The sequence below is a fragment of the Oreochromis aureus genome, linkage group 18 (genome assembly GCF_013358895.1).
Source record: "Oreochromis aureus strain Israel breed Guangdong linkage group 18, ZZ_aureus, whole genome shotgun sequence".
Taxonomy (NCBI): domain Eukaryota; kingdom Metazoa; phylum Chordata; class Actinopteri; order Cichliformes; family Cichlidae; genus Oreochromis; species Oreochromis aureus.
In genome coordinates, this window is record NC_052959.1 from 8,680,622 (window position 1) to 8,704,374 (window position 23,753).

Sequence of the window (23,753 nt, forward strand, 5' to 3'; positions counted from 1 at the left end):
CTGGACCACGCTGTTGTAACCACATTACGCATTTGTGCTTTCCTTAAAGCAAAGACACTTTCCATATACAAAGAAAAGACCAAAGCAGACCAGCGTTAAGCTTCAAAACAGACCGTCCCACTAAAAACAAGCACATCGGTTGCTTGGCCTCACCAATGGCACAGACACTGATCTGTGATCAGGTGCTCGGGTGCCAACCTGCCTGTCTAGAGAGGAACGCTGAAGAAATTAGCATGGAACGCCAGATGGGATTGCAAAGATGCAAACGTGTGCGATGTGTAGCTTTGTACTGTATATACACATTATGGGAAACACTGTCCCCGATATATAAAAAACATCCACCCCTACAGTGAAATATGGAGGGCACTGCCTCCGATACGGCACACACTGGTAGGCAAAACTACCTTCTGTTTTTCACATTATGGAAATCACTGCTCCCGATAATGCCATCAAGATGAGAAGTGTACATGCACCAAAGGACAGGTACGGGTAAATATTGTCAGGTGTGATGTGTGAGCTGGCATTGCTCAGAGACCAGTTCAGTGTCAGTTGAGAGAGGGAAAACTGCTGCTGTGTACCAGCTGTCGGTGCACATGTACACTTCTTTTAGCAGATGCTGCTTTTGTCATTTCGACAGTATAACTGTCATAATTATGGAAGACACTGCCCCGATAATTATACTTTATATAAAACGTGATTAAAAACTATTTATAGTGAACCCTGCCACTGATAAATAAATAACACAATAAATAAACATACGGTTTCCGTTTCAGTGCCACATGGTTGAGGACCTTTTCCCTGCTTTGACAGGTCTGCACAGATTAGCTCCAATGCCAAGAAATGTGTTTCTTATTTGACTCAGATCACTTTTTTTTTTTCCCCCAATTCTTGCATATAATCAGGACTTTTTTCCCCCCCCCATTTAAAGTAGCCAATTATTCCAAATCTGTGTGCACTGTTGCTGCTGCATGCTGTAAATCAATCTGCACTTCTTTCAGCAGCTGAATGCCTGAATCTATTTTCTGACTGAGTTGTGTAGCAGAATCCAGCACAGTATGAGATATTTTAGCTACCAATAAAAACCAGCTCAGGTTTGAACACCAAGCCGCAGCAGCAGTAGCAGAAATACCAGCAGTTTGCCTCGTGGTAAACAAATACAAAATCATTAGCTTATTGTTATTATACTGCGCTTCTACGGTCTAAAGATCTGAGCTGGCAAACACAGTCTTTACTGTGATTCTGACCTGATACTGTTCTGGAAGTAAAGAAAAATCCAACTCCAACTCATTCAGAGGTAACACCAATTTAAAGTAGTACTTCCACATAACATTTGTCGTCATTATTAGCACCAAGGGATTTAAGACTGTGATAACTAAATACCACATGTTCAAATTCAAGATTCTTAGAGGTTAGTCCTTTTAAGGCGGAAGGCTTACAAACCACTTTGCAACATGTTTGGCTTTAAGAGAATTTCAGATAAAAGGAAAATGAACATCGTGGAAACGATATGATGACTTTGTAGATATCCGCTGAAAATGTGGTGATTAATCACAACAGCACTGCCAGTTGTAATAAGAGGGCCAAACCATGAACAAGGGAGGGCAAAGGATTTCTAGATTTCATTATCCAGAGACCAGATGTCCCCTGCTAGGGAGTTGGCACAGGTCTGAATGGTCCAGGTCGCCTGGGCAAACTGCTTGCGGAACAGCTTGGCGTCGGCGTCGGGGTTGGCAGTCTTCAAAGAGTCGAGGTGGCTGGTCAGAGCTTTGAGGGTGTGGGGACCGGAGCCCAGCAGGATGTGACGGAAGGGGCTGTCTCTGGGAGAAACGTAGGGTGACAGGAAGTTCCTTTCCACCTATAGCAAGAAGACGGACATCATGAACGAGCTGGATAAAAACCAACGTTATCAACAAATGTATTGGACAGCCCTGTCCTTTGAAAAGCAGGCAGCAGCAACCGAAGACTACCTACCTACATCAACTATTACACTTTACTGTGATTAAAATGTGATGTATCCCATTTAATACATATGATCCAAAGGTAGCTAAACCAACACTAAAGTTGTAATTTCAGCTAATCAGGAGCAGAGGTGGCAGCTTGTGAAATCAACTAAACTTGCTGGGCTGAGTTTTTTTCCCCCTTACCGTCATGATGCGGTCATTGATCACGCGGCACATCTCGATGTCCTCCAGGTCGCTGTTCTGGATGTCGGCTGCCAGCGCGCTAGAGGCACGGCTGTAGGAGCCAGAGGCCATGATCAACCACCGCACTGTCAGAGCTTTGGGCAACAGCTGGGGCTGCAACTGCAAGCACACAAACATGCAGGGATGACTTTTCCTCCCTCAAACTCAAGTTGGTAAGCTGGACATTCAAGACCTGACCACAGTTGACTTCTACGATGAGGAGTAACCAGGCAAAACAAAAACGGCATTAAAAAAATAAACTGATCATTTTTAGGTCAAGTGATGAAAAAACCCACGACAACAGTCAAGTTGCTCCTGATTTCTGCAGCCCTGCTCTCAACAAGGTAAATACTATCTTGATTTACAAGGACACTGGTGAACACTCACCCTCTGAACATTCTTGACTCTCGTATTAATCTGAACCACGTGGCTGCGTATGAGCTGGTTGTACTTCTTCAGGTCCATCTGCAGCAGGTGGTCATGGACCAGCCTCAGCGCTATGTGACCTGCAAACTGGCCCGCTCTCACAGCCAGCTGAGGAACCTGGCTGGCTGTGATAGAGTTCAGGTTTTGTTGGGTGTCCAGGGTTGTGCCAAAGTACGGGTAGTCCTGAGGAGGCACACGGGATGTTTTAAGAATTACTCTCAGATCTACAAAGTTGGCATGAGTTAAAAAGAGTTCAGAAACTATTTAAGAACTTATAGTACAGAAGAATTCACTTACTGAACTTCCAGAGTTGAATCTGAAAGCGACTGAGGGAATGCCGGAGAAGGCGAGGAAAGGATACGCAGCACTGTCCATCCTCAGAGGCTCCAGACTTCAAAATCAAACGCAAAAACAGAAGCGTGAGAATGACAGCCTACTATCAAACAAGAAGGCTGTGATAATCATCACTGGCTATACTTTGTTATCTTTAATTAGACAGACTCACATAGTAGACTCCCAGTTGTTCTTTCCAAACTGAGAAAGAAGAGACTTGTCCTTGTCATAGTTCACCTAAGAAGAAAACAAATGCTTTGATTAAACTCTTGTTTTATTTTACAAATAAAACTGACCAACAGAATTATTTCTACTGAAGAGATCAGCTGTGGAGTTACCTCTTTCAGAGCGTTTTGGACCAGGCTGTGCAACAACGGGCTGGCTGCTACTTTAAACCCATTCTGACCTAAAATGACAAGACCACTAATATTTAGTTATCCTGAAAAATAAGTGATGCTTTTTGCATGTGTATGTACAAGTTAGACATTAAACAGCTTCATGGGTACAAGAAGTCTGCATCCATGGCAGTAAATACCTGTCACAATGCCGTCCAGGTTGATGTAGGTGAATGCTTTCATGCTCAGAGAGGACAAATAACCCTGGAACAAAGAAATATCCAATAAAGGAATGAGACAGAGCACAATCACTAATAATTATCCTACTCACACCCAGCCTATTCATTTACATCTTCTGTAATGGGCATTAGTTTTTGGTCTACATCTTTTGACTTATTTGAGCCATCCTAAAAAGTCCTGATGTACGAAATGATAAGATAAGATGACCTTTATTAGTCCCACACGTGGGAAATTTGTTTTGTCACAGCAGGAAGTGGACAGTGCAAAATTTCTGAAGCAAAAATTAGAATATAAATTTAGAATATAAAATTAGAAAAGGAAGACATCCTGGGCTTTCCATTGATATCTCATTGCATTGATATCTCATGCATTTGGGTGGCCTCTTTTAGCACCAAAGATGAAGGAAATCACAAAAAAGTTCAATGGTAAGATTTATTTTTATTGAGTGAAAGAAAAATGCAGCTAATCTAAACCTTTGCCATGCACTTCTTACCTCCAACCACTCGGTGGCGCCAACACTCCCATACTCTCCCGCACTCCAGCTCGCAAACACGATGCTCCTCCTTGGTTTGAATCCATCTATCAAAGTGGAAACATTTAAACTCATGAAGCCAGCACCTTCTTTAGCTGCTCAGCATCTGACATGATGTGTACATCCAGGAACATTTTATTTGGAAATTAAAAACCCAACATCAGCTGCCAACAGGTGCTCACCGTTCTCCACCATGTCAGAGATGGAACGCGCCAGCTCAACGAGGACGCTGGTGCCCACGGTTGATGCCGCAAAGCCGGGGCCCCACGCATCCCTCTGGGCCCCAATGACCACGTATCGATCTGCAGACGGTCACAGGACATTCATCACTCACATCGTTTCCATATTTCCTGACCACAGGATCTCTCTCATTAATCATCTTTGCTGTACCTGCATCCACAAAGCCTTTGATGACCCCAAAGACATTATTTATCCTTTTCTCAGTAAGGACATTGTTGACTTCCACAGTAATAACATCGCTCTCATCTCCAAGTCTGTTGATGCTCTCCCAACCATCTGGCTGAGCTCTACCCCCGAGCTGCCTGTGGGATGCAGACAAACATCAACCCTTTATTGATGCCCTGTTTATTAAAAGCTTCAACCATCTTTCTGATACCAGTTCAGTGTGTGTCTTACCTCAGAATGTTCAATCCCATGCCTGTTGTGATAGTCTGAGCCAAAATATTTGGCAGGCCTGAAGACTGCACAGGTGGAAACTGGGTGTGGTTGAAGGAGGGGAAGCCTGGGGTGTAGGGATCCCCAGAGCCCATGTGCACCTGTGGGAAACAGACAGATGGAAAGATGAGCTTTGAGTGGATCATGACAGCTTTTCAAAGGTAGCTTTAATCAAACTAAACACATGAACCCCATTATTATTATTATTATTGTGGTTATCATTTAGATTACTGCACTGGTAGAGGAAGCGCAACTACTTCCTCTTATGAACAGTGCTAGGTTTGCATGCACTTCACAACATTTGTATTGTCGATATGTCAAAAATCTGTCCTCTCATTTCATATTTAAGCATCAGTCTTCCCCTTTCCTTCAGTGTACTCATCTAAAGTATTTTCCCAGGTGATTTACACCTGAGGGGTGAAAACGGTCTTCACTCACATGTCCAAAGAGCGGACTGCTCTCGCCGATCGAGTAATCAGCAGGGTCTGGGTAGATCAGCACAGCAGAGGCGTTCACTTTGGCTGCATTGGCTACCTATAAGCAGAGAAACAAGGGAATGGAAGCTAAGTTCACCAACAGTAAAATCATTTGAATGAATCACACAATATAATATGATGTTTCATGCTAAAAAGGGGAAGCGTGAGGCTTTGTTTACATAATTTCTTCTGGGATTAAAGTATATTGATTCTGATTGAGTTGGGGAGAAAGAGGATGAGATGGAGCAGGCAAAGGAGAAAGCAGTGATGGAGGAGGCAGATGAAAGAGAGGAGGGCAAAGAGTATAAATCTGCAAATCTTAAGAGATCATACAGTTTGGAAGGTCTCACCTGTACAGAATATACCTGTTACAAAAACACACAAGTTTTGTTTTGGCTAAATGTAGGCGTTAAAACTGTTGAAAAGTGTCCTCTTTTGGGATTTGCAGGAATATGGAAAATTCTAATAGAATTCTATTGAAGCTTAAGAACAGACGACATCTACAAATATTGACAAGGACCCCAGGGAATAAAGTCCTGTTCAAATGATGTTTCATCTTATTTTGAAACCACCCACCTTCTCAGCAAAGCTGATCCTTCCAGCTCTGACCAGCATCACTCTGCCATTCATGTCGATGTTCATGTCCTTTAACTGCTTCAGGTCCTTTTCCTCTCCATAACGGGCATACAGCACTGCACCCTGGAACCATCAGAAACAGAAATGTCACTGCAAGTGTCACTGTACATTTTTCCTACTTATAATTTAGCCTTCTGATTACCCTTGCTGTTCCACTGGCGCTGTAGGACAGGAAACCTGTTGGACGTTCCTCTGACCCGTTCTTGAAAACTATTCTGTTGTATCCAGATGCTGGGGGGTCCTGAACCTTGACAAAGTGCTCATCAGTCCAGGTCTTCATGCCGTACTCCTTAAACTTCTTGAGCACCTTGTTCCCCAGATCTTCATCACCAGGAGAACCAGCCCGGTGGTTGCTACTGCTCAGCTGACTGTGACAGGGAAAACAAAAACGGGTTACTTATTGTTAAAATTACAATACACATAACAAAATGTGTGCAGTGCGGCAGTGTATGGAGCTTCTATTCACCCAAGGACAGCGTCCATACTGGATGTAGTCAGTTTTTGAGCAAGAAGCTTTTTCACATCATCCCAGTCCATGAGGGGAGCAGCACCGGTCTCATGGGGGATATCTTCATAACGGAAAGCAGAGGGTGCACAGGTGGGAGCCAAATCCTTATTTCGATGGACCAGGTAGCCAATCAAATAGCCTGAAAGTGGCAGTGATTCCAGATAAGGGATGGGAACAGACTCAACTGAATTAAGTGGCACAAGCCAAACCCTGACTGAAGTGTCTTACTCAGATGACAGCTCAAAGCTAAGCCATGTTTTTCCTGATACAATGACACATGGTAAGTGCCCCCCCATCCCCCACCACACACACACAGGAAAATGATGTTAAAATAGCTGTCGAACAGTGAACTTCCACTTTTTCACAAGTAACACACAATCCACTGGGACAGATCCCCAAAGAACCACTCAAGTTATTGTGCACTACATTAAAAAGAGCTTCTTCCTTCCCCTCTCTCTCTTACCGATGATGAAGATGAGGAAGATTGTGGCTGCTATAAAGCAGAGGTTCTTGGGTGTACGTCCAAGCTTTTGAGCCACATAGGGTGTGCGATTTGAGTTGTGATTCAGGCGGCCGCCGACGCCATTTCCCCCAGTCTCCTCATCTATTTCAGATGACAGCTTCATCTCCACCTGACTGTTGTCACCCTCCATATTCTGGGTCAAGTTGAATCGTGTGTAGGAGTGGGGCTCCCCATTAAACTATCAGAAATAGAAAAAGTTAGGGTAAGCACAATAAATGATTTCAGTAACTCCCAAAGAACAGCAGTGGTTTGATTTCAGGATCTGGGCTCCACCTTACAAGAGGTGAGAGGTTTTTGTTCTGATTTGATTTAATTATGCAATGTAACAATTTAACATTAAATGCATTTCTGAATATGTAACAACTGTATTTATCAGGTTCTTCCTGTGTTCATTCCCAAAATAGAATAAAAATTACATTCTTGTTAGGGCTGTTCGATATAACGATATATATGTCGGACGACGATATGAAAACATCTATCGTTTCATTTTACGCTATCGTTTGTTTCGTGGTGTTGCAAAATAAACTGTTTACAGCAATATTTTTTCGTTGTTTTGATGGTCACTGTAGTGGCTATATTAATTTCTTGAAGTTCTCTCTTTCTCTTATATTTAATATAACCACACTACGGACGGACAAGCGCCTGTTTTTATGCGTTGTCGTTAGCAGCAACGACGGTAAAACCATCGCGTGTCCGCTTGTTTATTTTCCACATAAACCTTTCACAATAAAGCTCAAGATCCTGTTGAGACTTTTCAAAATAAACTGAATCACGTGAAAAAGTATGCAGAGTGTTTACGGATGAGCAGCAAAAAAAAAAAAAAAAAAAAAAAAAAAAAAAAAAAGTCGTCAGGTGCTAAAAAGTAAACCTTAGACTCAAACGTTAGAACAGGCTTTTCCCCGCAGCACGCTGTGTAATAAATACTCAAAGAAAACGGCGGCCGTTACAACTTATGTCTAAAAATGTATAGTTTCATGCATCGGTTAAAACACTCGACTCCAGGTACGCGACGCCCAGCTGGAAACACTTCAGCTGCCCAAGATTCACAGAATTTACAGAAAATGTTAAATTTTTGTGATTTATATCGTTATCGGACGATAGATGTCTTATATCGGGATATGAGATTTTGGTCATATCGCACAGACCTAATTCTGGTCATGCAAGTTCTCATTTTTGCAATAACAGTCATTTCAGGTGTGGAAATGATGATGTCCTGTTTAGGATGAAAGCTTAAAGTAAAGCCTGTTATTGTAGGGTTTACACTTATACTTACAATCTTGGATATTGTTGACCTTGCTTGGTCCATTGTTGCGTCTCAGAATTCTGAAAAGATAAGGAAGAAGAAAAAAGTAAGTTATACATTGCAGAGTAGGTGAATGCAGCCACAACTGAATCTATAAAGGGTGACGAACCAACCCTCTTCTTCACGTAGTGCGAGCCTTGAATTATTTTTGCTTCAATTTCAGTTCCCTTACAGTGCTCCCACTGTGTTACCGTTTTACTTGTGTATTGTCCAAACAATACATCCCCACCTCTTGTCTAAACATCCACAGGGCTTCCTATCTTACTAACTAGAAAAACAGTGCCGTTTCCAGGCACAAAAGGCTAGTGTCCAGCACAAAACACCATCTGAGACCCCTGTAAACTCCAACTGAATGCAAAACCACTGGCTTCCCACAAAATCATATGCCAAACAAAGCAAGGTGTCAGTTTAACAAAGCCAACAAGGTTTGAAATAAAAGTTCTCTGCATACAATCTTAAATACTGGAAATCGCAGCATGTTAAAGGAGGACCTGAAAGCATAGCGTTTTGTCTTGCTATGCTTTACAAGGTAAAAAACTGACAAAAATGTAACTGAACGGTTTTAAAATCCAAGGAGTGGAGTTCCTCTTCACAGGAACCACATGCAGACAATGTGAAACAATGCTGCAACATTCATACTGCAATCACAATTTCAGGGGAAATTTCCCAACCATCAGCACTGCTACACAAAAGATGTTTGTTGATAAGCTATGGCCACATTACAGAAACATTTTGAATACTCACATTTTGATTGCTTAACATTAAGCACTTGTTGTGTATTCAAAGGTATGCACAGATTATTTTTTCCTGTATCAGAACAGGCCTTTGTGGGATTTGCTTATTCAAATAATAAATGTTAAAAAAATACATACACACATATACACACATACATATATGTATATATTCATTCTATATTTTGATGGCTCAACGTCTCTTCCAATAGCTGTGCCCTCCAGAACAAAAAGACACCAAGCCATCTCAAATCTTGTCTCATCAACCCTGGAGTGGATCATTTTACTATGTGGAAAGTTTAGAATCACAGGGTTGAACCGCTATCACAGTCATTGAACTTTGGCCTGATTAAAAACACTGAAAACATTGTTTTGTTGACTCCGACTTGAAATCCACATGCTCCGAGAGTTGGCATACAAATAAATTGTGCATTCACGGGTTGATGCATTCTGTAATGGTATGGAAGTGTTTAATAATAACACTAAATACAAAGTCAAAACTAAAATAGACAATAGTGGGTATAGGTTATCAGGAGAAACCCTATAATTATCCTTAGGACCGATTTGCAACTACAGATGGGAGCTCGAGATGTTCTAACTGGATAGTGCGTGTGGAAGGTCTGTGTGGGCAAATGCCAAGGGGACACAAACAGGCGAGCGGGCAGGCTCGGTCTAATTTGCAGCAGAAGAACAACCTTAATAGACTTCGATGGCAAGCTTCCAAGACAGAATAGACAAAAAGCTTAATATTTCCACAAAGCAAATGAGAGCACAGGCAAGTTGGAACCTGCCCAGTAAGGTTGTTCAGGAAACACTGTCTATTCTCAGCACTATGAAGTACAGCTAACTTTAGAGCATGGCTTGGCAGGACTACCTCGACTAGTACAACCTTCAGGGTAATAAACCAGAACCACACTGAAAAGCAGTAAAATCAGCTCTAAAAAGGACAACAAATGAGCAGCCTTATATTTTTCTTGCTCAATGCCTGCTTGACAGCACAACTTTAAGTGTGACTGATGTGAGCTTTAGAAAGTAGAACTAGGCAAGGATTAGTTACCGTGTAAAGCTAATTGATCTCTAAGGTGGGTAGAGCCGTGTCTACAGCCTTACATACCAAGCATACCGGTTCTGAGCTAAGCCGATCCTTTAATCAGATTAGCTACTCTTTGAGACTTTGAAACATATGGATATTAATATTAAATAGAAATCAAGAATTCATATGTTCAATTTCAACAGCACTTTACTTAAAACAAGCATTTTTGCATCACAGGAGAAGTCCATTTCTGTACATCAGTTGCTGAACCATAACTATAGCAATAAGGCACAAGCTGTATCTCCATTGAAGAAGCTTTTGAACATGTGTGTGTGCGCCCAAGAGATAGTGAGTGTGTCCCCCACCCTTCTGAGAAGGATACTGGCAGGCATGGTCCACCCCCCCTCCCACCACCAAGCTGTAACAGGAGATATTTGCCCCCCGTGAAACCATGGTCAAGGTTATTAAAACAAGATCTGGAACAGCGAGCCACTCTCACCAGTTATTTTGTGTTTTTCCACAAAATACTACACTGCACTTTGTCTCTTTTTACAAGATTATCTTCCCAAAAAACATTCAAGCTGTCAGACACAGCTCCTTATCGAGTATGCCTCAAGTTCAACCTTCAAGGACTGCACAGTCCTGCAAAATAAGGAAATGTCACTGTCAGGGTCAGAGAGGTGGAGTACAGTCTGGGTCTACAAATGCAACTTCCTCGTACAGAGTTCAGAACTGAACAAATCCCTTTGTCTGAAAAAAAGAAAAAAAAGGAAGAAAAAAAAAAAGGGCTAACTGTTGCTTCATCATGAGGAACAATCTGGCAACAAGAACAGAACTGTTGTAAAGATGAGGGTGATTAAGAAGGACAAAAAGGTTGGAACACACCAATGTTTTACACAATAACTGAACCAATTACTCTCATTCACCAGATTAACCGACCATTTTAAAATGCTGACATCACATAATTACTAGCCACTGCCACCTTAAATCTGACATAAGCATAACAACAGTCATTATGGGAATTAAAGCCCTTGTGTGTGTGAAGGGCTCTTTATGCAACTTGTCTGTTTATGTATATTCAGCTTCCAAAAGCAAAAAAAAAAAAATCCCAATAGTAATCTAGTACTGGAGCATTACTTAAAGCACAATTAGTTCATAAAATAATGTAATTACCACAAATGCACTTGCATTCAAGAAGTATTCCTTCCATGACAAGCCAATTACTTACTGACAAGACCTTTTCCTTCCTGAAGACAGACTACACTCCCTACATCCAAATACCACACAATTAGGTGGAAACCTCACCCAAGCACAGTTAACCTTAGCTGGGAAAAACAAACAAACAAACAAACAAACAAAGAAACAGCATGTGAAAAACTCACCTGACCATTCACCAATGTACATGAAATGATGCACTTTATAGTTTAGACTGCATATGTTGAAATATGAGCAGGTTCTAGCTAAACATATATACATAGCCTTTTTTTCCTTTTCTAGCTAGAGACCCCCCGCCCCCCCCAAAAAAGACAATAGTGGGAATAGCAGAGGACAAGGAGGTCAGCGGTGCATAGGAGTTATTGTGGAGTAGCAAATCATGTGAGAGTCACACTGGGGGAAAAGCAGGGCAGGCAAATCCTTTTTTTTTTTTAAAGAAGTATTTTCAAACAGCAGGAAACTCTGGATTCAAAGTATCAGGAGCGACACTGGATGCCCCTGAATTTACTGAACAAAGTTGAGACAATGCTCTTGCGTGAGCTGCACTTACATTTCAGGACAGTTTCGTTTCCTGTTCACTTTCACTATTGTGGGTTATACTCTGATACTGCACAATTTAGCCATCTATGCCTGTATAACAATCAGTACTACAGAGTATTGTCTTAAGTATTATATTAAAACTGCACCCATTAAGATAATGACAGCTCGCAGTCTACAGGGCTGTCAAGTTCACCCACTGCTGCTCTGACAACTCATCCATAGCGAGAGTCAGCTCCACATGTTTTATGTGAGACAATTTGACTGTCACCTTTATTTAGACCAGCGAGTTAGATTATCTGAGAAGTTCCTGAAAATCTTCCAACCATGTGCGTCTGCATCATCTTATATTTAGCCGCCAGTTGCTTGTATGACAAGGTCAATGAGAAGGCTCGACACTGGCCCGGTTACCTCCACGTTACAGGAACGGGTCGTTACGAGGACCTGGCGTTAGCTTACACCGGAACGGGAGACAATACTCTGCAATGCTGGCTGAACGTGACAACCGGCCTGCTTCATTATGGCGCCCTGCAGCAGCAGCGTGTAGCTCGCGAGACAAAGTGACAGGTGGCGTTCACGAAGAGACCGGCTACCTACGTGCACGTGCTCGGATACGGAGCTAGCAAATTTGCTCAGAAGTTTGACACATCAGTAAACTGAATATGAGATATATAAACATTTTAATACATCGCACTCTGAGGAAAGCGACAGCTGGCCATGTGCCATCTGCATCGACTTTTATCTATTTTAGCTACAATAAGCTTTAACACTTCCCCAGCTCGACTTGAAATAGTGTAGCTAGGCCTTCATTTTTTATTGTTATCGTTTCTTTTCTTTCTTTCTTTCTTTTTTTTTTTTTAAAGCTCACCTTCTCTCCAGCACAACCCAACCTGAGTGACCTTCTGCTGTGTGACAGGACTACCACGCGGTTCCTTCTTCGGTCGGTGCTCTTCCACCCTCCAGCCGGGAGTTACACTGCACTCACCAACTACCCCGCTTATTATTGGCCGTGCAGGAGCTACGCACGCGTGACGTCAACACAGCGGAAACGTCAAAGCGCCAATTTTTCTTTTTTACAGCCTTTATTACCGTCAAATCAAACTGTGAGCCAGTATAAAGCAAGGTATGAACATCAAAGAGGCAGTAGGTGTTGTGAAACAGAGAAGGAAAGGGGGCAATAAAGAACGACAGGACGGCAATGAGCTCGCTTTTTCTTTAATTTGTGACGACATCTTCATCGTAAAATATTGCTCTATTTCTTTCACAAAAAGTAGACCGTTTTTTCTGACAAATGTACATTTGTGGACGTGGTACTTGGAAGCGTCTTTGTCACAACGATCAATGCAGCCAAATGAAATATCTTTACTATAAAGGAACAAAATGACATAAAATAGCATCAACTATTAAAAAAAAAAGTGAAAAAACCCAATATGTAAATGACAAGACCAAAATAGAGGGACAAGGAGATTATTCGCAGAACAGGAAATTTGCTTTTGCATTCAGTGTGTGTTTCATTGTTTTTATTAAGGTCAAATGCCACAAACCAAATGTGAGGATGGAAAGTACAGCATGTTTCTTCCTAAAAGAAAGGTAAAAGAAAAGAAAGGAGGATTTGCACAGCATATGGCACATGAATAATGCGAGATTCTGTCTGCAAATACCAGCTGGTTCTGAAGGTATTCATCATGCAGTTGTGTTTATATATTTATAAGCATGAGGAGGTACTAACAAAGAATAACCTATTGTAGATGAGGGATTATGTGGTATAATAAAGCAGCCAATCTTTAACTTAAACTAAAATGTTCCAAATCACACAAAACAGAAATGCATAAAGATGGAAGAAGGACACTGTCAGTGATGGAGACTACTTGTTTGATAAAATATTTCTAGGAGCTAATGAACATAACCAAGTATGTGTGTATGAAAAGGTTAAATTTGCTCCACTTTGATAACTCACAATATTAAAGTTGTCAGAGAAGACTAATAATATTCTTCCAAGCTTCTTGATCTTTACTTGTAGGTTGAAAGTGCAAATTATGGAAGATGCAAACCTTTACTGAAATCCAACCCTGAATTCTGCTGGATTTGCTTTTTTATAATAGCTTCAGCTTTTTTTTTAAAAGAATCATAGTGTGCTGTGCTGTGGCCTTGTACCATATCTACCCTTCAAAATTATGGTTTATAAAGTCTAGAATGAATATTATAACCAGAAAATTAGAAATTACCATTTATATCTATGTAAGTAAATATACCTTTAACATTTCCTAATAAAATATTATAACTGTACTTTTTTCCCTCCAGTATTTTTAGTATTTTGGTTGTGTTTAAAACCACAGTCTACCTTGAATGACCTTTCCAGACAAATCGTGGCTTTTCTTCCATCAACTGAAACCTTGAAATGAGGAACAGCAGACATGATAGCGGTCTGCTGGGTTTTTTTTGTCTGTGTGTGTGTGTGTGTGTGTGGTGGTGGTGGTGGTGGGGGGGGGGAGTCATACACCCACAGTCCAAAAACAGTGTTGTCTTTGTGCTGCAGCTGTGAAAATGTCTAGAAGAAGAAAAGAGTTGAAGGTCCATTAACTGTGGTCAGTGTCTGAAGTTCTTCCCCCCCCCCCCCATTTCTGCTTTTTATTCCCACACAGCACAGAAGTAAAGACAATGCTTTATATTCAGAATTAATACAGAGCAGTATTCTACAACTAAGGCTTAGAAGTGCAAAGTTTGGAAATTTCCACTGGAGCCAAAGTTGGTAAATAATTTAGTGCAAAGACTGATGCTGTCTGGCCTTTAGTAGCCAAACAAGGAGACAACATTGATAATTTGGTGATTATACTACTCACTGTCATGTTCATTCAGACAGGGTTGACCAATCAACAACCCCTGGGATTGGGCATTAGGGTGGGCAGCAGCGAAGCAGTCGCCACTGATGGTAAATTATTAGTAAATCTTTGTAAACAGGTCTTTGTAAACTTTCTTTCATAGCTGGTTTTGCAATCTCGTTTATTTGCCATCACTTTTAATTATTGATTATTGAACCAAAACAGCCTTAGTGTGATTGTGAAATTGTCCCTGTAATTGCTCTTTTGGGTTGACTTAAGTAATTGCATGTTTATGCCCGACATCAGGCCGCTTACATGTATTTTGCAGAAAGCAGTCATTGGGTGACGAGAGCGCCGGCTTTAATAATGTTCCCACGCCATCATTTCCCCACATTTTTGTGTCACACCTGCTTTGGAAGTCCACTTGTTTGAGAACATTGAATGCTAGGACTCAGAAGCACACTACTGTGTATATATCTCTCTCTATACAAAACAGTGGACATGGGAAACTGTGCTTTCACGTTTAAGGATTTAGAGTTCTGAAAGTTCAAGAGCATTTATTACAGCAAGACGTCGTTGTAGTTCCGTGTTGGTGTAAGCCAAGAATGTAAAGTTGTCGTAAGGAATGTTTTCAGGCCGGCTTTTGCTGTCTCTTTTAATCATTACTTGGCACACTGATCCGTAGTGAGGCATCGGGTAATAATGCCCCAGCATGTGTGGCGTCTGTAACAATAATCCAACTGTGCAATAACAGAGGAGGAAATGTTTTCTCAGAAAAAAAGACAAGACAAAAACAAGATGTCTGGAATTTAAAAAACAAAACATTTACTAAGGCACACGTGTACATTGTGCACACGGAGAGAGGCTGTAAGGCTCAACCGCTTTTCTGAAATCATTAAGAAATACCTCATGCAACTCCTTCCTTCCTTTCTACTCACGAAAATGTTGACTTCTGAATAAACAGAAGCAAATGAGGTTTCTTTTTGAAACTAATGACATTTGATGGGTCCCTGACTCTTTTCTAAGTTAGAGAATATTTCAAAATAAGACTCCTGAATAGGTTTAATAGGGAGATCTCACCAACCAGGCTGCCATGAAAATTTGTGCAGACACGACATTTCTCAGAGAACAAATCCTGCAGACTCTGCTGACTTTTACTGTAGCTGCACAAGGCTGACATTTGTTTCTCTGAATAAAATACACTCCTGTTTTCATGCACACCTGTGCAATCAAATGAAATCCAAATCCAACCTGAGCGCTCAGTTCTGTGTTTCTTATTAAGCTCATAATACTCCGATTTTGATGAAGCCGTCAGGAATGTTTGACTTTAATAATGTTCTTCTCACTGAGATCACAGATAAAAAATGGTGCTGTGCTGGCCTGTTTGCAGCTCATTGGCCCAGAAACACCTCTGAATATTATGTTACCCCATCATAAAAGTGCACTATGGTACAATAAATTTCTTTACCGCCATTTGTTCAGTAAACTAATTTGATATCCACTGATATGGATCAATGCCCATGTTTGTTCACACATCAATGGCTCCAAGAAGATCTTAATGCATCTTATGATCCACTGACAGTTTCACCTGCAGAGGTTTGATTTCATTTCAGAGTTTGAATGAATGAATGAAGAGTTTGTTTTTTAGTGCATCACTGTGGCAAAATCAAAGTTTTGCCTCATACATTTTTTTTTTCTTCCAAGGGCTGTTTGGGAAATGCTAGCATGCAGGTGATTCAGGTAAATGCTAAAAGCCCCTAATATTTAGGATGTGCAGGTAGCAGGGACTTTTAGTTCCTCCTCTAACATGCATCACCGTGCACACATTAATACAGACTTAATAAATTACCCAGGAAGCAGAATAGTGAATGAGAGAAGATAGTATCCTTTCTATGTGTATTTTTTCCAAACTGAAAAGCAGCACGGCTTTGTTTTCAAACTCACACACTGATGCTAATGAAACCTTCATCTCAGGAGCTTCTTGGAAGCTTTCAGGACGATATGGGAAAGAATTGTCCTGAGTTTCCCATATCACTGTTAAATCCCCTGAAAATAACAGCTTTGTGTCCTCTTTCTGCTTGTTTCTGGCTTAAAGTGAATTATAAGCTCAAGCTTTGCAGGATGTACAGTCAGCAGTATTGATCCTTGTCTTTGAGAAAAGCAAATGAGGGTGGTCCCAGAGCAGCTACAGCCCGACTTACAGCTCTTTATTCAGAGAGGCTTGTGTTGTTGGATATGATAGAACAAACCTGTTAATGACAGCTTTGATGCCATGTATTGTACACATTCACTCAGAGAATAGAATCAGTTACACGAGTAACTGGTGAAAGATACTTGTTTTTATTCTTTGAGTCCTGCAGTGACAGTTTGATTTTTATTACTTTAAACCTTCAGATCGACAGGTGCTGAAACTGCCGGTGACTTTCAGACTTGTTGCTGTATTTGTAAGAGAGGAAGTGTATGCAGAACCACTGAACACCTGCACTCTTTTCAAAAGCAAAGTGAAGAAGGGGAAGAGGCCGTTTTGTGCCATGATTTATTTTGCTGATATGTTGTTTCAAGCATGAATGAACTTTAGGAGTTCACAGTTAAAGATTGAAAACCTAGTGTAACATTTAGCCCAGGGGCTGCAGGCGTTCACCGCTTAATAACTGATGTGCATTACTTTAGTTTGAAATTAAAAATTAAAATCCAGCCATCTAGTTTATGGTTAGCTTGCAGTTCTGAGGGAATCAGCCTCAATGAAGGTGGTGGTGCATCTGTGTGACTGAGGGGGTGTTCCTGCAGAAACCTTGCTTCTGCAGCTGTTAACACACAGTCCAGCCCAACCATACAGTCACACCTTTGGCAAGGGTGAACTGAACCAACACAAACCAAAATATCCTCTGAAACCCTGACGGAAAATCTGTTACAGTAAGTGCACAGATGAAACCAGCTATGGCCAGCATGTGTGCCAACATGGTGCAGCATAATTTTCTAATGTTAATTAGTACGACAAGAACATATCAAATGTTAAAACTGAAATTTAATGGCAGTAACACATAAAAAAAAAGCTGGAAGACTCAGTTACCTATGAAATGTTGGAACATCTAACATCTGATGAGGTTAAATAGTTGCATGATCGGAAATAGAAAAGCTATTTAATGTTGGCCACACATTCCTTTCTTATTTCATCAGGACAATGAAGACAGAGTGTTGCTAAAAGGAGAGGCGAGGCCTTTGTACAATTTTCAGTAAACTACATATCTTGGAAATGATATGCGACATATCGCATTCTGCTTTAATTTACATTTTTACCAAACCACACAACTTTCATGTTAGAATACACACTGGAATGCAAAATCTGAGTCCGCCCGGCCGGTTTCATTATCATTTGTAGAAACAAAGCTCACACGCTTTCTCATCGATCCCGCCTTTTTAACTTTAATACTATCTCCGTGTGTCACCTTTAAAGGCCCAACAGTAAAGCATCATTTTCTAGGAAGAGATTATCCTTATCGCTGCCTCCGCCCATGAGATGTGTGTGTGGGGGGGGGCAAACAGTCAGCACATGCATGAATATACTACCATCAGCCTTAAGCTGTAGCAAAATGCATTTGTGAACTGGATTCCATTTTGCCGCCACATGTTGACACTGTTGGAGCGGATTCAAGACTTAATGTCTCGTCGCACGTGTTCCAGGACGGAATGAAGGAAATCTAAGTGCATCTCTATTAGTGCAATTCCAGTAAGAACAGAAAAGGAAGCAGAATGGCTAACAATGACAACAATAGTGATCAAAATAACATGAATAAATTGAAAACTATTCACTTCCTTCTAAGCACATGCTATAAGGAAGTGAAGCAAAAATATTCAACCCTATCCTAACCTTTTGTTCTGTTAAAGGCATCCATTGCTTCTGCTATAGAGAAAATATCGCAGATGATGCAATTTTCATCCTACATGAGGGCAGCTGGGGTCTCTGAAAAGGGTGAGGTGCTGCAGTTCAATGATATGCTATCTGCCCCGCAACAGGGGTGAACTTGTGCACACAGGGCAGGGCTCCAAAAGCTCTGACATCTCCTAGTTACGTAATGAAGCACATTGAGTTTGGGACACGCCGAACAGTCTACCTTTACTCATTTGTCCACACTCTGAGTCAAGTTGCCTTTATGCCTACACTTGCACATGTCACGTCATGTTTTAACAGGCGGTTTGGTTAATTCCTGTAATGATGATTCAGTTTCTAACTGTCCACCTGAAAATACAAGCTCAGTGTTTAGTGCTGGAAACAGGACTAGGGTGACCACAAATAGTTGGTAAAAAGAACACCACCATGGTGGAAGTAAAAAAATATTTATTGGACAAACATGTAAGCCTCACAGACTTTCTCACAAGCAAACGTGCTAATAACATCAGACAATACACCCTAGTTACACAAACACACATATTAATCCACGCACACAAACACTCACTTCATACTACCAAACGTCCACACGCACGTTCACATCTGCCAGCGGTTTGAGGGATTTTTCTCTCAGTGGCTGGGTCGGAAGGGGAACGGCATCCCTGTCATAAAAGGCTGAGCTGGGTACTGAGGGTGAGAGGAAGGGTGTGGGGCAAGTGGCGCGTGCGGGGTGTGCGCGCGGTGTGTGGGGAGTGCAGGGAGTGTGGGGTGTGGGGCGATGGGTGAATGAGCGGCGTGAGGACTATAGGCCAGCGGAGGTGTGTGGATGTTGTTGTAGTACATCACCGGGCCAGACAGCACCAACTGGAGCAGACTGGAAACACAAATACACAAAAAGATGAGAATGGAAGGTCCACAAAAGCCAAAACGAAACCAAAATCACAGGAATTAAATTTGTAATCAAATTAAAGGACAGGTACTGCATTGTTTAAATAAAACTGCTTTAGCGGTAAATTTTTTTCCAATGGGGAAGTTTGTTCAATTTCACTTCAACAACTAAACTTCAGTCCTTAACCAGCTTCCCATATAGTCTAGGGCGCTGGTTATAAGATGGTACATTTATGTAATTTTGTTAAAAAAACAAAAACAAACAAACCCTGAAGCTGAAGCACAGTGTAGGCGACAACACTGTGCAAATATCACATTGTGAAGGGAAATGATGTACTAAACAACAAACACTTGGATCTTACTTGTTGTGGGGGAGTCGGGAACAGATGGCCCTCAGGTCCTCTGTGAAGACAACATTATGTTTGAAAAGACATAGTGTGCTAAGACAAAGTACAACTGGTTACCTAGCTACTAAATTCTTTTCTAAAAGCTGAAATTTCCTTCATATATAACATTTGTTAAAGTTCCTTAATTTTCAAGGTGACATTTTAAAAATCAGTTTGTCTTTAAATACTAATGCACTCAATCTTTTTAGGTCTTTAACTTAAAAGATAAGAGAAAAAACAAAAGAGTAATTGCAACACGTGGTAAATGTTTATGTAGATTTCACAGGAATCTATTTAGTCCTGTGAAAAACTAAGTACAAGACATGATCCAACAGCTTTTGGAGCCACATTCAGCAGCAATAACTCAAAGTAATAATTTTGTTTATGACTTCAACAGTTTCTCACATTGTTGTGGAGGGATTGTGGCTCATTCTTCTTCACAACATTTCACTCAGATTGACATTTGGACTTTGACCGAGATGTTGTAACAGTCTGATTTTTTTTGTTTTTCAGTCACTCTGTTGTAGATTTGCTGCTTTATTCGGGATCATTATCAAATGACATGATGACATGACCCAGTTTGGACCAAGCTTTAGCTGTCAGACAGGTGGCCACATATTTGACTCTAGAATACTTGCTTAGAATACTATACAGATGAGTTAATGGCAGACTCAACTGTATCTACAGCTGTGTTTTTTGTTGTCATTTTGTTTCTTTTAGAAAATGAACTTAGAAGCCATACATGGAGCTGGATTTGAATAGCTGAATATTACATTAATTTCCAGTCCCAGGCACAACAATGTACAGGCACTCACTACACCACTTTTCCACACTGTTACCTCTTGAGCAGAGCAGGGCTCCGCTGGCCATGGCCACCTGCAGGGCTTGGGCCAGCCGGTCGAGGGCCAGCTGGGACAGTGCAAGTGTATCAGCGGAGGACGTGTGCGTGTGTTTGTCAGCCTGGTCCAAAAGTCGGGAAAGATCAGATGTCAGAGCAGCCAAGGACTCCATCTGAAGCAGTGCCAGGCGACCAAAAAGCCCCTTCTCGTTGAGTATGGTGGGCAAAAGCATTAAGACCTAAATAAGGAACAAGGAGGAGATGGCTAATGACCTTCTCTGTGGACGTTGCAAGGGTTTACGTGTACAACGTGTCTTTTACTGGATGGATCTGAACACAAACACAAACCTGTAGGACACTTAAGTGGAGTGCAGAGAAGAGAGGCCCTACTTCTGGCTCATTCTCAGAGCTTCCATTGGTCAGCGCCTGTTTCTTGTCTCTCCTGTAGACCAGTGGTGCTTTGATGCACCAACGCACCAAACCCCCTAACGGTGTGACATCGAGCGAGGTGATTGGTTGGCTGCCGGAAATGGGCGAGTTCAGGAAGGTGATCAGGACTAGACGAGGGTCATCTTGGATCCACGATACGATCATCTGGAGGAGTTCGAGTGGGGGGGTGAGCTCCTCTGAAAACACACACAAAAGTGTTAAATATCAGATGTTCCCCCAACGAACACAGTCTTTTTTCGAACTGTTTCCATGTTTTTACATTCAAGTTTTTTTAATTAATTAATTTATTTTTTACCTGAGGTGAAGTCATAAAGAGTGGTGACAGCAGTGATGAACTGGCAGCAGAAGCGCGGGCTTGCACTGTGGATATTCTGCAGGGTGGGCACAGAGCCTGGGACCATACTACAGTAATCATCTACCAGCACCTGTGCCAAGCGTACGCAGTACACACGATGGGTTCTCTGCACAGCACAAACAGAACCAGAAGCCTACGATTAGTACATCCAAAGTACAGGGACACATACATGCAGTCCTTTCTTGACACATCAGGTCCGGACAGTGTCAGGAGAAAAACATCGACCTTAAAGCATCAAAGTGCCAACTGTGATAAGGGCTGGTGAAACTGGTCAAATTACACATGGCACCATCACTGAAGCAATACATCGTCCAGATGCAACAACGTCTGCTGTCAGGTATCAAAGTCTAGTGTAAGAACAGTTGTTGTGGTTGTGTTTTTTAGTCATTTCTCCCTGACCTCATGATTTCACAACTAACAACACAGGACTGTGGGACTGAGTCCTCACCTGCAACCAGGTAGCAGCACATTCCAGGATAGGAACCCTGCTCACAGCAATAGCCATGGAGACCAATTTGCCCAGCAGTGCCATGCGGCTTTCATCTGCCTGGTTGCCTTGGAGATTAAAAAGGGCAGCAAACATAAGTTGACGGACAGCATCACGACTTTGCTCCTGAAAACAGCTGCACATGATCTCCAACAGCTGGAGCTCCTGAAGAGCACTCATTCTCTGAAAGAAAAACAAAACAAAAAACAAAACAAAACAAAAAAACCACACTTGAGTTATTGACTGATTTCTTTTGTGTGTTTACATATTATATATTGGTGCTTAAGCATTCTGGGGTCCCAGTTTACCCTGGCTGGGGTGTTTCTATCTTTGGGTGCATGTAGAATGAACTCCTCAACCAGCTCCAGGGTTTTTGAGTCAACCTGAGGAGGCTGCCTCCCAGACTGCACCAGGTTACAGATGTAAATGTCCAGGTGGTACAGCAGCTCCTTGGCTGCACTCAGCACATCCCGAGGCAGCAATGACTGACGGATGTCACCCATCACTAACCTGACAGAAGCACATAAACAATGTGAAAGACGTTAAATATGATGATGATGTGAAGTGTATTAATAAAAAGTCCATGGTAACAAGGCTGTGTCTCTTCTATCTGTGAAAGTATTAAACGGTTTTAATTCATGAAGTAACATTGGCTCTGCAGGTTTTTAAACAGCACTGCATGGTGGGCTGTTAAGATGTTGCAGGTTTTTGTTTGGCTAAATCTTGACACATTGTGATATGTGCCACAGAAAGAAAACAACACAACAAACAAAGCACATTAGATGTAACAAAAACATTAGCTGTGCTTGTTTTATCATCCAAAATGACGGAACAGTGGACAATGATTTTTTTTAAAAAGAGACTCTGAACTCTGGTTTCACGTTAAATTATGCCTATGACTTTTGCCGTGTCTATAGTGTCAATACTTTTGGATTGGACCAGCTCCACACTGAGTCTCCTCAATGGTCTGCTCCATCCTGCTACAGCTAGTGTTAGCTGGCAGCTAACACTAGGTGTTTCCTTCGCTACAGAGCTTACGCGTTACAGTTAACCCGGCAGTATTCAAAAAGCAGGAGTTAAGCACTTACCTCAGCAAAAACTCTTATTCCCTTTCACAAATTAGCTGAAAACAGGACCACGAAAGGTCTCAAAACGACGACGGAACTGCTTCCTGCTACTACGGAAGCCTGTGTGGAACAAAAATGACAGCCATTGACGTTCATTCATTGTCGTTAATCATGTGGATGTAAACTGGCAACGCATTTAATTTAATTTAATTTAATTTAATTTAAATATTTTTGTGTAAATTATTTTACCAAGCAGAAACCAGAAATATTTCACTCTGATAATTTTATCTTTAGTTCCACATAATGACACATAACACAGTAGGATAGGATATTGTTTGATTAATTGATCTATTTTATTCAAATACACACACACACACATATATATATATATATATATATATATATATATATATAGATATATAGATATATATATATAGATATATAGATATATATATATATGTATGTATGTATATATATGAAACAAACAAACAAGCAAACAGCCATATGACAAAATCACATCTACGGATACTATAGCAAAGAGAGACGGGAACAAAATCCATAACAATATGTAGCAACTTTGCTATAAATATAATACATGACGGTTAAGGATATATAATACATCATCATTAAAACATTTAACCATTTTAATCCACAGAAATCATTAAGCACCAGTATTTGCTGTCATAGATAGTTAAAGATACAAAATACCAGTTTATTTCGAAATGACTGTAATTGTTGATATTCTAATATGTGTAAGCAGAGAAAGCATCTTTAAGAATTTCTGTTACGAAAATTTGTTTAACAGCAAATGTATTTCTTAGCCCAGACGTTCAGGGCCAGTTTATTGTTTTTAATGGCATAAAATGAAAAATACTAAGCTTGCTTGCTTAT

General features: G+C 41.1%; 2 protein-coding genes across 2 annotated transcripts; both read right to left on the bottom strand.

The window, feature by feature from the left end:
• Positions 1-905: 905 nt before the first annotated feature.
• Positions 906-12,694, bottom strand: LOC116314271 (transferrin receptor protein 1-like). The gene is made up of 18 exons (XM_039602536.1): positions 12,555-12,694; positions 8,141-8,190; positions 6,808-7,045; positions 6,303-6,483; positions 5,979-6,204; positions 5,777-5,899; positions 5,163-5,258; positions 4,686-4,825; positions 4,440-4,591; positions 4,232-4,351; positions 4,011-4,096; positions 3,478-3,541; positions 3,281-3,348; positions 3,115-3,179; positions 2,907-3,000; positions 2,571-2,792; positions 2,145-2,303; positions 906-1,855 (listed from the first exon to the last, which is right to left on the bottom strand). Exons 2-18 carry the CDS (start codon positions 8,171-8,173, stop codon positions 1,613-1,615), a joined length of 2,310 nt encoding a protein of 769 aa, XP_039458470.1. The 5' UTR covers positions 8,174-8,190; positions 12,555-12,694; the 3' UTR covers positions 906-1,612.
• Positions 12,695-18,824: 6,130 nt separating this feature from the next.
• Positions 18,825-23,006, bottom strand: c18h7orf26 (chromosome 18 C7orf26 homolog). The gene is made up of 8 exons (XM_031732829.2): positions 22,884-23,006; positions 22,104-22,305; positions 21,757-21,978; positions 21,249-21,414; positions 20,852-21,129; positions 20,505-20,742; positions 19,642-19,681; positions 18,825-19,265 (listed from the first exon to the last, which is right to left on the bottom strand). The coding sequence occupies exons 2-8, from the start codon at positions 22,296-22,298 to the stop codon at positions 19,022-19,024; spliced, it is 1,383 nt and encodes a 460-aa protein (XP_031588689.1). The 5' UTR covers positions 22,299-22,305; positions 22,884-23,006; the 3' UTR covers positions 18,825-19,021.
• Positions 23,007-23,753: the final 747 nt, after the last annotated feature.

What these genes read in the sequence shown, in the direction of transcription:
- LOC116314271 (XM_039602536.1), bottom strand. Translation starts at nt 8,173, where the DNA reads ATGGACCAAGCAAGGTCAACAATATCCAAGATT. An exon ending in CTCTGACATGGTGGAGAACG is followed by an intron (nt 4,097 to 4,231) that starts GTGAGCACCTGT and finishes CCACTTTGATAG; the next exon opens with ATGGATTCAAACCAAGGAGG. An exon ending in CCTGGACGGCATTGTGACAG is followed by an intron (nt 3,349 to 3,477) that starts GTATTTACTGCC and finishes TTGTCATTTTAG; the next exon opens with GTCAGAATGGGTTTAAAGTA.
- c18h7orf26 (XM_031732829.2), bottom strand. Translation starts at nt 22,298, where the DNA reads ATGGGTGACATCCGTCAGTCATTGCTGCCTCGGGATGTGCTGAGTGCA. An exon ending in ATAGAAACACCCCAGCCAGG is followed by an intron (nt 21,979 to 22,103) that starts GTAAACTGGGAC and finishes TTTTTCTTTCAG; the next exon opens with AGAATGAGTGCTCTTCAGGA. An exon ending in TCCACTTAAGTGTCCTACAG is followed by an intron (nt 20,743 to 20,851) that starts GTTTGTGTTTGT and finishes TTCCTTATTTAG; the next exon opens with GTCTTAATGCTTTTGCCCAC.